At 41.4% G+C, this 14,084-nt stretch overlaps 1 protein-coding gene across 2 annotated transcripts in view; it reads left to right on the top strand.

The window, feature by feature from the left end:
* The window catches only part of LOC148104380 (disintegrin and metalloproteinase domain-containing protein 33-like), a 90,779-nt gene that overhangs the window by 34,267 nt on the left and 42,428 nt on the right, over positions 1 to 14,084 (top strand). Inside the window, exons 5-6 of one of the 2 annotated variants that reach the window (XM_087837764.1) lie at positions 3,805 to 3,884; positions 6,396 to 6,477. In XM_087837764.1, the coding sequence (XP_087693890.1) occupies positions 3,805 to 3,884; positions 6,396 to 6,477 (162 nt within the window). The remainder of the gene's footprint in view (positions 1 to 3,804; positions 3,885 to 6,395; positions 6,478 to 14,084) is intronic. The other variant, XM_087837763.1, reaches the window with a different exon arrangement.

Raw genomic sequence — 14,084 nt, 5'->3', positions numbered from 1 at the left:
CGCAATCAGCCAGGGTTTCGGGTGAGTTCATTGTGAAACCTGGCCCCATCTTATTATGCGAATTCCTGAGGTCAGATGGCCCAGGATGTGAGTGGGCGTTAAGGCGTCTGGGAAGGGATCTCAAAACTGGATTATAGATGGCAGAGAGTTGGTGTCGTAAACCACCGCCTCTGTTCAAAGATGGTCGCTCACAGTGGACATAGATGGCTTCTTTCACTCCTCTTTCAAACCATCTGTCCTCTCTGTCCAAAATGTGAACATTGGCATCCTCGAAAGAGTGACCTTTGACCTTTAGATGCAGATGGACAGCTGAGTCTTGTCCTGTGGAGGTGGCTCTTCTGTGTTGTGCCATGAAGTGGCTTTTTGGTCTCTCCAATGTAGAGGTCTGGGCATTCCTCGCTGCACTGTACAGCATACACCACATTGTTAAGTCTGTGTTTTGGAGTTTTGTCTTTCGGGTGAACCAGTTTTTGTCTGAGTGTGTTGCTGGGTCTGAAATGCTCTGGGATGTCATGCTTGGAGAAAACCCTCCTGAGTTTTTCTGATACACCGGCTACATAGGAGATGACAATGTTGTTGCGTCTGTCCTTCTTATCCTCTCTTGAGGGAGTCTAAAGTCTACTCTCCACTGCTGTGTAATCAATTATTGTAAATGTAAATGTTATCAGGAAATGATCAGACAGGAGAGGGCTTTCAGGAAACACTGGTAAATGTTCAGTTTCTATTTCATATGTTAACACAGTGGTTCCCAAACCTTTTTTCTAGGCCCCCCTTTGTTTTACAAGACAAATGTCCCCCCCACTCCCCATGCGCGCGCACACACACACACACACACACACACACACACACACATATTTTTCTCCATTGCGGTTTATTTCACACCTCAAACATTTAGTAAACAATTAAGTAAATACAAGTAAAAAGCAATAAATTACAGGTAGTAAGAAAATAAACTACTAACTCTTTTATGCTACATTCACACCTACACGGGTATTTTTGAAAACGCAGCTTTTTCGTAAACGGCGTTTCGAATCACCGAAAACTGAGATTTTTTAAAACTCCTTTTTTGCGTTTATGTGTGGACGAGGAATACAGAGTTCGTCACTCAATGTCAAAGGTATGTGCCTTTTTTCTCATCACGCTGTGCGCCACGTTATTGTTTACATGAGATGAATTGCAAAATGGCAGATAGTCAGATTAACAGTATTTTGTCTCTATCTTCAGGTTTTACACGCTTACATACACACACCCAGCACTAAATCAGATAAAAAGTCTGAGAAATCAGACAGAAACTCTGTGTAAAGCCCAGGTGGACGATAGATGGCATTGGTGGGGACGGATAATTCAACCACCGAACCCTGCCCTGTTTCTTTTTTTTTTTTCCTTTTTGTCTTTTCTTCTTGATAAAAAAAAGAAGAGAAATATACTTGCCTACATATGCTATTCTACATGCTTTTAAACCATTTAAAATTACAATTCATAGTTTTATATGGGAATTATATAATGTTAAATTACTATTAAACAAATGACTAAGTATTTTAGGCTTTAGTTTACTTCAGCCATATTCCATATAAATCAGATATCATACAAAAATAAAAATAGCTTCAAATACAGTCATAACAATAAAAGAATATGACTTTAAGGACTTAACAACATTAGTTCAGTTATAGTACACCAACATCTCTTATACATTAGCACTAAGGGAACACTGAATGACCCAGTGGTTTTTGTCCATCCAAGATTACCACAAAGTAAAAGATCTCTCAGCAACATTATGCAACATTTTAGGCACTATTGCTCCAATCAAATCAGTGAGCTGGGATTTTTTTTATTCTAAACATGAACTACTGTTACAGCAACAGACATGGACTACTGGTGCCCCACACAACAACTCAATGTCCACTATGTGAAGGAGCCAAACACATGCCTTCTCCTCTCGTTAATCTATAGCACCAAAACATCAGTCAGGTACCAGTTACCTTGCCTCTTCACCTCTGTCCGAGCTACAACATGGCAGAGCTGCCTCTGTCACCTGATAAATAACAGTGAGACATTCCAAATACATGCAGTCACATAGAGCTGGGCGATATATCGAGTTTTTAAAAAATATCGATATATTTTTATACGAGATATAAGATGTGACAATATCCTTTATATCGATATAGTCTATGTTACGTTATAACTATACTTGTGGAGCCGCAAGTTTGCCTCTCTTTCGTCCACTTTTGTCTTTACTCAACATTACTCGGCCTCACCCCTCCTTCACTGAACACAACTCCCCCTCCTCCCCCATCGCTTCACCTGCAGGAAGCGACAAGATGGACACGGCAAATCTCCGTTAACGAGTTACTGCGCATCGCCCCGTGCGTGGGCCTGGACGCCGTCAATGTGTTAGCTAGCTAACCACGCTAACGAGCTAACCACGCTAACGCCATGCAGCCCAGAGGCGCTGCACAGCCTAAAATCCTTTCATTTTCTCAAAAGTTGACAGCGCGCCTTATGTATGAATTCTGGTTGTGCTTGATGGCCGCGAACAGATTTTATGTGGTACACAGCGCTCAGCAATCTGTCAAAAAATGTTTTAATACGACTTTGGTAAGCTACGGAGCTGCACCGCTAGATGGATTGTCAGAGCATTACGGCGACCGAGGAGCCTCGCGGAGTGATACGTACTGTGCTTCAACGTAATATTACCCTACTGTGTATAAGGACCATAAATGGCACCTGTTAAGAGACATGGTTACGAAGAGGATTTCAAACTCAATGCTGTCAGTCACACAGTAGAAGTTGGGAACAGAGCAGCTGTGAAATCTGTCTTTGTTACTATGCTCTGCGTCTTTTAGTTTACATTTTGACTGCACAATTGTGAGCTTTTTGTTATGCACAAAAACAACATTGTTTTTTTTTATTTATGCAACATTATTATTTAATAAATGCTCATAATTTATTTTTGAGTAAATTTTATGTACATCTATGCTCTATGTTAATAAAAGTTCCTGTGTGACATCTGGGACACAGCTTTGACTAAGAACTCTCTTTTTGTTCTTACTTTATGGCTTAAAAAATATCGAGATATGAATTTTGGGTCATATCGCCCAGCCCTACAGTCACACATGTGCTTCAAATACAGTAATGAACCAATAGGTCATCATCCAATTTCACCTGTGATCTTGTGTCACCATTACTCTCTTAGCTTTGTGTTGGTTCTTCTGTCATCTGACAAATAGGACATACATGACAATTAGAATAAAATGTGTAGCTGCTTCAGTGTTTCTGTCAATTTGTGCAGATCTTGCCTCATCTGTAATGTTTGTAGGGTGAGTGCATTTTTAAAACAAGTTGTGCAAACTGCACTACAAGGTGGAATATTTGCAAAATCGTGACTACCTCATGATATTTTGTCTCAAAAATTAACCCTATGAATATGTCAGTGCCATTAGGATGAAATTATTGTGTCACCAACATTTTAACGTTAGACATATAATTTTAACAGCCTCTGTAAACTAATATCCTGGCTCGCTCGAGGCTGCCGTTTTCTCCGACAGCTTCAACCAAAATTAGAAATGCTGCTCTGAGTCTGAGATAACTAATAGTGCTGCCTGTGGTGCAGTTAGTTTCCAAAACACGTTATTCACTGTTACAATTTTAGACTGTGGGCCAAAGCCTAGCATAGCCTGTAACGTTATTATGACGGACACATTTTATGAGTGAACTTGACTTTAAATGACTGACATGTTTCTTTGAAAAGTACTTTCTTATATCCAGGTTCTTCCTTTTTGTGGCATCCTCCTCTCCTCCTCGGAGTGCAGGCTTGCCGCTGCTAAAACTAAACAGAGCTCCCTGAGAGGCACAGCCAATCACATTGGCCATATTTGTCACATGAGGTAGGACTCCAGTAGCGAACGCAATTTAACTCTTTCTGCACCGCTAGGTGAATGAGATCTTTTTTTTTCTTCTTTCTATCGGGTTTGTTTTTCTTTACTCAAAGAGATCAAATTATTGGTGGGGACAATTCAATAATTGTTGGATATTGGTAGGGACATGTCCCTTCCATCCATGCCAAATCTATGCCCTTGGATGATAACAAATAAGACTGGTTTCTGAGTTTTACAGCTGGGGTGGACAAGGTTAAGCATCAGGCTTTCAAATGAATTAAAAGTCTGTCTTGGTCTTGGTCATTAATTAATAGGCTGGTGTGAAAAATTGCTGCCACACCGCCCCCTCGGCCTGTGCTTCGAGATTTCTGGTAGTTAGAATGACTCGGGGTTGTTGATTCATTTAAACTGACATACTCATCCTGCTGCAGGATTTCTGTAAGGCAAAGTAAATCGATTTGTTGATCAATTATTAAGTCATGTACTAACAGAGACTTGGAGGAGAGAGACCTAATATTTAATAATACACATTTCACTGTTTTACTCTTTGGTTCAGATGTGGATACTGTATTGTTCTTTCTTTGTGATTTTTTTTTATGTTTAAATTGTTTATTGCTGGATTTTAGTTTGTTTTTTGTCTGTTTGGGAGCTGACACAGTCTCAATGGAGATGGGTTTTTTGGGAGGGTAGCAGGAGGAGAGAAGCTGCAGAAAGGCGTGTAAGACTGCAACTCTGCTTCCTGGTCCCAACTCTGGATAGTCATATTTTGACAAGACCAGGTTTCCTCCAGAAGGTTTGCCAATTATCTATGAAGCCCACATCGTTTTTTGGACACCACTCAGACAGCCAGCAATTTAAGGAGAACATGCGGCTAAACATGTCACTCCTGGTCTGATTGGGGAGGGGACCAGAGAAAACTACAGAGTCCGACATTGATTTGACAAAGTTACACACGATTCAATATTGATTTTAGTGACCTCCGATTGGCGTAACCGGGTGTCATTACTGCCGACGTGAATTATGAGTTTACTGAATTTACGTTTACCCTTAGCCAGCAGTTTTAAATTTCCTTCAATGTCGCCTGCTCTGGCCCCTGGAAGACAATTGACTATGGTTGCCGGTGTCTCTAGCTTCACATGTCTGAGAACAGAATCACCAATTACCAGAGTTTGACCCCCGGCGGGTGTGTCGCCGAGTGGGGAAAAACTGTTAGACACATGAACCTGGGGTGGTGTACTTGGGGCTTCTGTTTAAGACTATGCTTCCTCCTCACCGTCACCCAGCCGCCCTCTTTCCCCAGCTGCTTGGGGTCTGCCGGGGAACAGCGGGGCCTACGCTATCTTCGGCTGCACCAGCTACAGGGGCCTGGCTAGCTACAGGTGAATGAAGGGTCCGAAGCCGAGTCTCCAATTCAATAATCCTGGCCTCCAGAGCTGCAAATATGCCACATTTGTTACAAATCTCATTACTGCTAAAGGAGGACGAGGAGTAACTAAACATCTGACACAATAAGCAGGAAAGTGCAGGAGGGACAGGTGAAGTAGCCATGGTGCTAGCGAGTCGGCTATGAGCTAAGCTAAGCTAGCGAAACAGTACAGACAGTGAGTGAATACGTTGGCTATAAATTAGGTAGTGAGTACAGGGAAACTGTGCTTCGGATGAAACGTGAAAATTATACTATGAAAAATGAATGTATATAAAAGTTTTTAATTAAATTGCTAAGCAGATAAGCTACTCAAAAACACCACTGTGTTTGAGCAGGAACAGGAAGTGATACTCTACCACAGAGAGAGCGAACACCAAGTGACAGTGCTACCAAGAGTTAGGAGAGATCCTTTTCAGTTTTTTCTTTCATCATCTCCAACTCTCTTTGGTGTTTAAATCTCTCATGGTTCAGCTGTAATGAAAATTCTTTCTGCTATTCAAATGTTAAGTTTGTGATTGCTGATATAAGTATGTTTGGTAAAACCTTACCTTTAGTTCAAACCAAAATTCTTGCACTGTTTTAATAGTTAAAACATTGAAATCCTGCCTCCAAGTATGGTTCCTGCAGGAAGACTGTGTGGATAGGGTCAATTCAGTAAAAATGTGTCACCAACCTTGACTTATCAAAGGATTATTAGCGAGTTCATTTAACTACATGTGTCTCAGATTTTGTGTGTCACTGTCATTTTCTGTAGCACAATTATGTGCTTTGGTCTCCTAAAAACCCCTGCTATATTCCAGTGTCTCATTCACATTCTTTTTGTACACATTGTTTTGTTGGTATAAACAATTATCAATTTTCACACATAAAGAGTGAAAAAAAGTTTATAACAAGAAAGTATTCTGTGTGATCTTGGCCTCAGGTTGTGTGTTTGATTTGCTCTCTACCACTGAGGCTGACACTTACATTCAAAAGGGATTTTAAAAAATTATGTATTTTACAATTACTTACACTTTCTTCTGTTTCTCCTTCTCTCTCTCTCTCTCTCTCTCCACCCCCCCCCCCCCCCCCCCCCCTCTCTCTCTCTCTCTCAGTGAGCTTTTGGGTCAAGACTTTGCAGAGACATACTACACAGAGGATGGGAAACCTGTTACTCTTGCTAATCACAATTACACTGTAAGTATAAAGAAACAAGAAGAGGTAGATGCCTAAGAAAATTTCATTTATATTATCAATCTATTCAGGCTAACTCATCTTAAAGAATCTCCTGATTCTAACATTAACTCAATCTCTGTGCTCTAAACTTGGGTCTCTGTTTGTGAAGTTCATTGTTCCAAAAAGCAGGCAGATCAGTTCCCTCTCTTCATAGAATGGTTCTTTTAACCCAGATTTTTGAGATAAAATGACATAAACAAACAGACTCTGGTAATGGTGCTAAAGTACTGAAACTTGTTTACTTCCTAATGCTAGCTGTTTCTATTTGAAGGGCAGTCTGAGATTATAGGAGAGAGAGAGAGGGTGAGATCACTTTACTTTGGTATGTTTGAATTTGTGTACTTTTAGATTTGACAATGCACGCACTGCTTCCCTTGGACCAGCTGGCGAGCACTGTGAGGGTCATGTTCTTTACTTTTCCAGCGCGTTCAGTACCACCAGGCTGACCCTCCTGGGTGATAAGCTGAGAGTGATGTGGGTTGATGCCTTTCTTGTTTCCTGGATTGTTGATTGTCTGTGATGACACAGTGTACCGGGCTGTGGTTGACTTCTTTGTCACGTGGTGCAAGCAGAATCATCTGCGTGACAAAGACCAAAAAATTGATTGTGGACTGTAACCTCTGGTACAATCCAGGGGGTCATTGTGGAGGACTATAAATAGCTCGGAGTACACATAGATAATAAACTGGAGTGGGTTAAAAATACCACTGCATTCTCAAGGAAGGGCCAGAGTCAACTCTATTTTCTGAGGTGGCTGAGAGGGCTGGACTAGGACAAAAAATTGGCCTGGGCATTTTGACTAGAGACTAGCTCACCAGGTATTATAGGAAAAGCCATGAAGCCTAATAAACTTAGACCTTCACCATCCTCCCTATTCTGGTATTCTAACCCGTACTTAGCGGAAACCAAAAGACTGCTTCGTTGAGTTAATCTCCTGAACTATCTACAGGGTGGGCCATTTATATGGATACACCATAATAAAATGGGAATGGTTGGTGATATCAAAGTCCTGTTTGTGGCACATTAGTATATGTGAGGGGGCAAAACCCTCAAGATGGGTGGTGACCATGGTGGCCATTTAGAAGTCGACCATCTTGGATACAACTTTTGTTTTTTCAATAGGAAGAGGGCCATGTGACACATCAAACTTATTGGTAATGTCACAAAAAAAACAATGGTGTGCTTTGCTTCCATGTCTGTTGTCCTCCCTCTGAGTTGTCTGTTTCACAAATGTGTCTGCAGCTGCCTTCACAGTTGCGAAGTACCTGGCGATACTTTTGAGGCTATCTTGTGTGGCTGTCATCATATGATGGGCAGAGAAAGGTACTTCAACAGAAGAGTTGTGTGCTCAAACACTCTAAGAAATATCTGTGCTGTTAACAGTTCATGCTTCAAGAGACACTCTTTAAAGCCTTGTGCTTTGGCATGAACAGCTGCCTTTTCTTTTTCCCTCTTTTTAATCTTCCAGCGTGAGCACTGCATCAACAAAGAGGGCATCATCATCTGGTTTTCCAAAATGTCCACAAAGGTTTTTTGGAGGGCATCATGCTTGGCGCACCACCATGTCTCACCTATTGGACTGAAGCATCTGTGTCTTGTCTCTTCTTGGGTTTGTTTCTCCCACAGATTAACCCTGTGATAGGACTCCTTGAACACTGTACTGCTCCGTTAGAGCTGGGCGATAGAACGATAACGATATGTATTGCGAAATAACTTTTTCTCGATAGAAAAGTTAAACTATTGCGATAAGCCTCATCTCTCTTGTCCTCTTAAAAAGAAAAGAAAAAAAAAGAACAGCCAATCCAAATTAAGTAGTGCAGAGCCGAACCAATCACAGCCGCAGCGTCACGTCACGTGACTTGTTACGTACAGCACAAGTGCCAAGCCGCACATGTGTATTTGTTTGGGAAGCAGCCAGCTGCCGTGCTGCCCGGGTAATGGAGGGAATGAGTGTGCCGATTAGAGAAAAATCAACCGAGAGCGTGACCGAAGGTTACCGAAGAGAAAACCGATGATGGTTCCAATGCCGGAGAGATTGTCGAACGGAAAAGAGCCAAAGAAGTTCCGTAGTGTGAAGGTATTTCGGCTATTTCAAGTCTGACAAAAACAGAGTAGCGCGCACTGTAAATTGTGCCGAAAGCAAGTCTGGAAATACAATAAACCGGTGCATGCTCAATCTCTGACTGGAAGCACTAATTCGTCATTCGGCTTTTGGCAGACTAAAGTAACTGTTAAAACTGTTTGAAAAGCTAAGCTATACAACAAGGAGAGATTGAGAATTTCCCTTTAGTTCTGAGTTTATTTGATATTGACAAGTTAGTCAATTTTGTCTGTTCTTCTGTAAAACAAACTAAGATTTACTTTTAGAATTAATATTTTGTTTCTAAGTGGAATTGACAATTTAGTCTGTTTTGTTTGCTCTATTTTGAAACTTAAACGCTTTAGCGGCTGCCTTTTGTGTAGTTTGCAATATTTGCCTTTATTTGTCTGAAAAATTCTTTAAGTACATCTACCCTGTTGAACTTATTATGGGAAATGAATATTTAAATCAAAACAAGCTGCTGTTTATTTCACATTTTACTTGTGAGCACCGGCACATTTAAATCTTACAAATATAGTTATTTGGCTTATATCGTGATATATATCATTATCGCCTGAAATGAAAAAACATTGTGATATGAAAAAATCTTATATCGCCCAGCTCTATGCTCCGTGTATGCTTCGCACCTCACGATGGAGACGAGCCTCTCCTGCACAGTGTCAGTAACATACCTGATGATTACTGAACACTGATCATAACCTGTGATGTCTTGGGTTGTGTCTAACTGAACACAAAACATACCAGCTTTCTGGACATCACTGGCGATGCTCTCTTGAATGAGATGGCCAAGTGCATCAATCACTGAGTTGACAGTTGTTTTGGAGAGTAGGGCGGTGAGAGACCCTCTACCCTCTCTCTTGATCCACAGAACTGATGCAACTTGTTGCTTTTCTCAATGCAGTCATTCAAATGTTCTCCAAGGCACATATCACACTTGCCTAATAACACAGTCAGTTCCTGAAAGTTATCATGATTGATAGTGTTATCACCAAAAGTGTATGCAGCCTCATTCTCCACATGCTCATAGCTGAGTCGCCTCTACCCAAGTACTTTGACCACATTCACTATACGCTTGCCATCTCTTTTTCACTTGTGCTCTGTGAGCTAACAACTGACATTGTTGCCTTTTCAGCACCTCAAGAAAAAAGTGTAATGCTCTTTTTATGCTCCTCTGTGCGCAGATGTACATGTCGCCAGTCACCCATGCCTGTTATAAATGCGCTGATGTCAGTCCACCTTGCAAATGCCAGACACAGAAAGCAGAACAATAAATGGCGTTCTTTGCAATAAGTAAGCCACTTCCTGTAGGTGCCATCTTTACAGCTGAACACCCTCATCACAACTGTACTGCTGGTGTTCAGCTGTGGGTAGTAATCTAAGAATGCCTGTAATATGGCAGGTTCAGGGAGAGAAAAATAATCTATGCCCTGGCTCTCACTCTCCTTCAATTCTCTCTCCTGCTCTTCTGTCTCCTCTGTTACAGACTTTTCCACTTGTGATGATGGATCAATCTGATGTAACATGCAAGGATTGGCACAATGTGTTGAGATTTTGAGGAGTTCCTCAACAATAAGGTTATTCCTTTTTTTACGGGACAGTTGGCAACTCTACTAACTAACCCTATGAATAAAGTAAACGTTCACCATCAGTAACAACATAGCACCTGCCCAGCAGTATGTGTATATATGTATTAGGGGTGCAATGATACTCGTATCGATATTGAACCGTTCGATACAGTGCTTTCGGTTCGGTACACATATGTATCGAACAATACAAAATTTTTAATTTATTTGATCAACTTTTCTTCTGACGATGCTATCTGTGTTGAGAGCTCAGTGGATCTGCGCTCGACAGTGCAGCCTAGGCGGAGTAGTGGAACGCAGATTCACTGAGCGCAGGACAAGCTAGCAAGACAGAAGCTAAGCTCTCGTTGCAACATGGCAAATTGAACCTCCCCCACCCTGATTCAGATCTGGCGTTTGGAACTATCTTGGTTTTCAGTATGACCCTGAAGGTAAGCGTGTCATGGACAAAAGTAAAACAGTATGTCGGATGTGCCACGCAATGCTCAATTACATTGGTGGGAACTAGTGCGTTAGCGCAGTTAGCTCATTAACGTGTTGACGCCGTCCAGGCCCACGTACGGGGCGATCCGCGGTAGCTCGTTAACGGAGATTTGCTGTGTTGTGGCATTAACGTCATTTCAACGAGATTAACGCTGACAGCACTAGTGGGAACACAACGAATATGACTGCACATTTACGCCGACATCATCCTAGTGCAAAGACCAGTGGAAGCAGACAAAAACAACAAGCACGCATGCTACAAACTTTACCCGAGTCATTTAGACAGTCGTTAGCACATGATTCTCCTTATGGGGACCTGATATATTTAATATGCTGCTGAGAATATAGCCCAGAAGAAGCGTATAGTATAGCTTTTATTTTGGAAAGAGCCATTTCTCTGTAATAAACTCTCTTTTCCAAAGATGAGTGATTTCTCGATCAGATAGATTTATTTATTTTATTACTTTGTTGTTTCAGCAACATTAAATTTAAAAACTGTACTTTTGAGTTAAAATATATATTTATAATTTTAATAAATTATAAATTAAAAAGGCATGAACATTTTTTTTTGTATCGAAAAAATATCGAACCGTGACACCAAAGTATTGAACTGAACCGAACCGTGAACTTTGTGTATTGTTGCACCCCTAAAATAAATATATATATATATATATATATATATATGAATGAACTCCGTCATGCTAGCTACTACACAGTACGAGTCATTGTAACTGACTGTAAAACGTTAGCACAGCGAAAATAAAATACACCTAAGCTTGGTTTATATCTGATCCAGATTGGCTGCAGTTCATAACTTCTTACCTGAAGTTCAGTTCCCCTGCCCCTCTGCCCAGCGACCTTGGGTCTCTCCTCCTCCTGCCTTCCCTTTCCCTCATCTACCTTTTGGCCTCCACCACTTACTAATGTTACTGAATCTGTGGAAGCTCCGCCATAGCCACCACGTGCCTGAAGGGCTTGTTTCTTATTGGCCCTAATTTTTTCCGCACCTCCTTTTCATTTTTTTTGTTCTCCATTTTCTTCTCTTTGTCTGTGATAAGATTGCTTTCAGAGCCGTTGCCCGAGCAAGGGGGAGGCTGCGATTGTGCCAGCCCAGAGTCAATCATGACCAATTAGCCAATCCACCACCTTTCATTTTTTAAACCGTTACAACCCCCCCCCCCAACAAAAAAAAAAAAAAAAAATCGGCCCACCAGGAAAATGCCCGATGGCCAGTCCAGCTGTGCTGGGGTCCATTAATATCTATCAGACAATGCTCAGGATTTTTTTATGAGTCTGTTGTGGCCAGTGCCATCCTCTATGCTGTTGCATGCTGGGGCAGCAGGTTGAGGGTCTCAGATGCCAATAGACTCAGTAAACTAATTCACAAGGCCAAGAATGTTGTGGGGACAGAGCTGGACTCCCTTAAGTTGATGTTGGAGAGGTGGATGTTGTCTAAGACAGCGGTCCCCAACCCCCGGGCCTCGGACCGGTACCGGTCCTTGAGTCGTTTGGTACCGGGCTGCGAGAGTTGAGGCTCAGGTGTGAAATGTATGGTTTTCAGGGTTTTATCGGTTTTCAGCGTTATTTTGTTATCGTTTTTATCGTTAACTCGGTTTTCCTGGGTCTTTCCACGTGTGTTATGAATAAATCTTCTTTTTTTCGGTACCGGTACTAGTTTTATTTTGTTGTATTTATCCGCGACACCTTAAAGGCTGGTCCGCGAAAATATTGTCGGGCATAAACCGGTCCGTGGCGCTAAAAAGGTTGGGGACCGCTGGTCTAAGACAAGGACAATGCTGGACAAAACCTCCCACCCACTTCATGATATGCAGGACAGTCGTAGGAGAACGTTCAGTGAGAGACAAAGGCTACGTTCACACTGCAGGTCTTAATGCTCAATTCAGATTTTTTTGATCAAATTGGATTGTTTTTGTCTGCTTGTTCACACTACAAATAAAATGTGACAGCAAACGCGTGTGAATCCTCAAAGCGGCCCACATGCCCAAAAGAAGACATCACACACAACACGCTCTGTTTAGACCCAGACCAAACAGTATTGTTTGACTGATGGCCCTTAATATAAAGACTTGTTGGAGACTTTACGTTTCCCAATTTTGCTTTTAGTTATAAAGTTATTTTGTTATTTACATATGGCCTAATAACTACTATACTATACTACTACTACTATCCTTATTGCTGTTTTAGAGAGAAGCGGTGCTTCAAAGGATAGTTGCAGATTTCTGTCAGAATCTGCAGATTATACAGTACAAATGAAATGTTCACGTTTCTCCAGCGTTGTCTTCCCAGCAGTTTCACTAACATCTACACGGGATGGCCAGGAAGCATTCACAATGTCTTCTCGGGCGCTTCTCCGGCACTGATAATTGCCGTCTGTCAGTTGTGACATGGCCATTCAAACAGCAGTCGCTTTCTAAAACATCAGATGTGTATTGGATTCAGTACCACATACGAAAGTGACCCAGGTCGGATTTGAAAATATCGGATTTGTGCTGTTCACACTGTCATACCATGATCACTGTCATACCATGGGTCACATAGGGTCAAAAAAGTCGGATTTGATGCGCTTTCGCCTGCAGTGTGAACGTAGACTAAGATCACCCACATGCACCACTAAATGACACATGAAATCATTCCTGCCTGTGGCTATCAATGCTAACTCTAAACCTGTACAACTCCTCCACCTAATCCACAGTGCAGTAGTTACACCCTATTGCATATGCTCTACAGGGAAAATAACAAATAACAAGCTTATAATTTAGAGTAAAATGTCAATCATATATTCACCTCTGTAATATTCTTGATATTAATAATTTAGCTATTTGTATATATTTGAGCTATTTGTTATATTTTGTAAACTTTGTAATATATTGGTATCATTTATTTTAGTTCAGTCTTTTCCTGATATTGTCTTGGAGCAACTGTAACCACATAATTTCCTTGGTGATTAATAAAATATTCCGCATCTGATTACTTGTCCTGATGGAAAACCACTGCCATGTCCTCAAACCAGAGATGCCAATGTGAAACTAGTCAAGGTTAGGATTGTGAGTACAAAGCCAAGGGTCCCCGAGAATTAGAGGTGTGAGCAGGGCTTAGTTTTTAACACTTCTTGGCCCACCCTAAAGCTCTTCTTTGTAGTAATTCCACCAGGTAGGCCATTCTTATGCTGTCAGAAATACAACTGTGCCGTTGAAACACAGGGAAACACTGGATTAGAAATCCACTACTATTCTCTATTAGGACTGGGCGATATGACCCAACATTCATATCTTGCTATTCTTTAACTGGATGGCGATATACGATATACAGTGGGGCAAAAAAGTATTTAGTCAGCCACCGATTGTGCAAGTTCCCCCACTTAAAATGATGACAGAGGTCAG

The sequence above is a fragment of the Neolamprologus brichardi genome, chromosome 3 (assembly GCF_056152115.1).
Source record: "Neolamprologus brichardi isolate AB-2024 chromosome 3, ASM5615211v1, whole genome shotgun sequence".
NCBI classification, from domain to species: Eukaryota; Metazoa; Chordata; class Actinopteri; order Cichliformes; family Cichlidae; genus Neolamprologus; species Neolamprologus brichardi.
The sequence above is the reverse complement of the archived record's forward strand: the minus strand, read 5'-3'. Positions and strand labels throughout refer to the sequence as shown.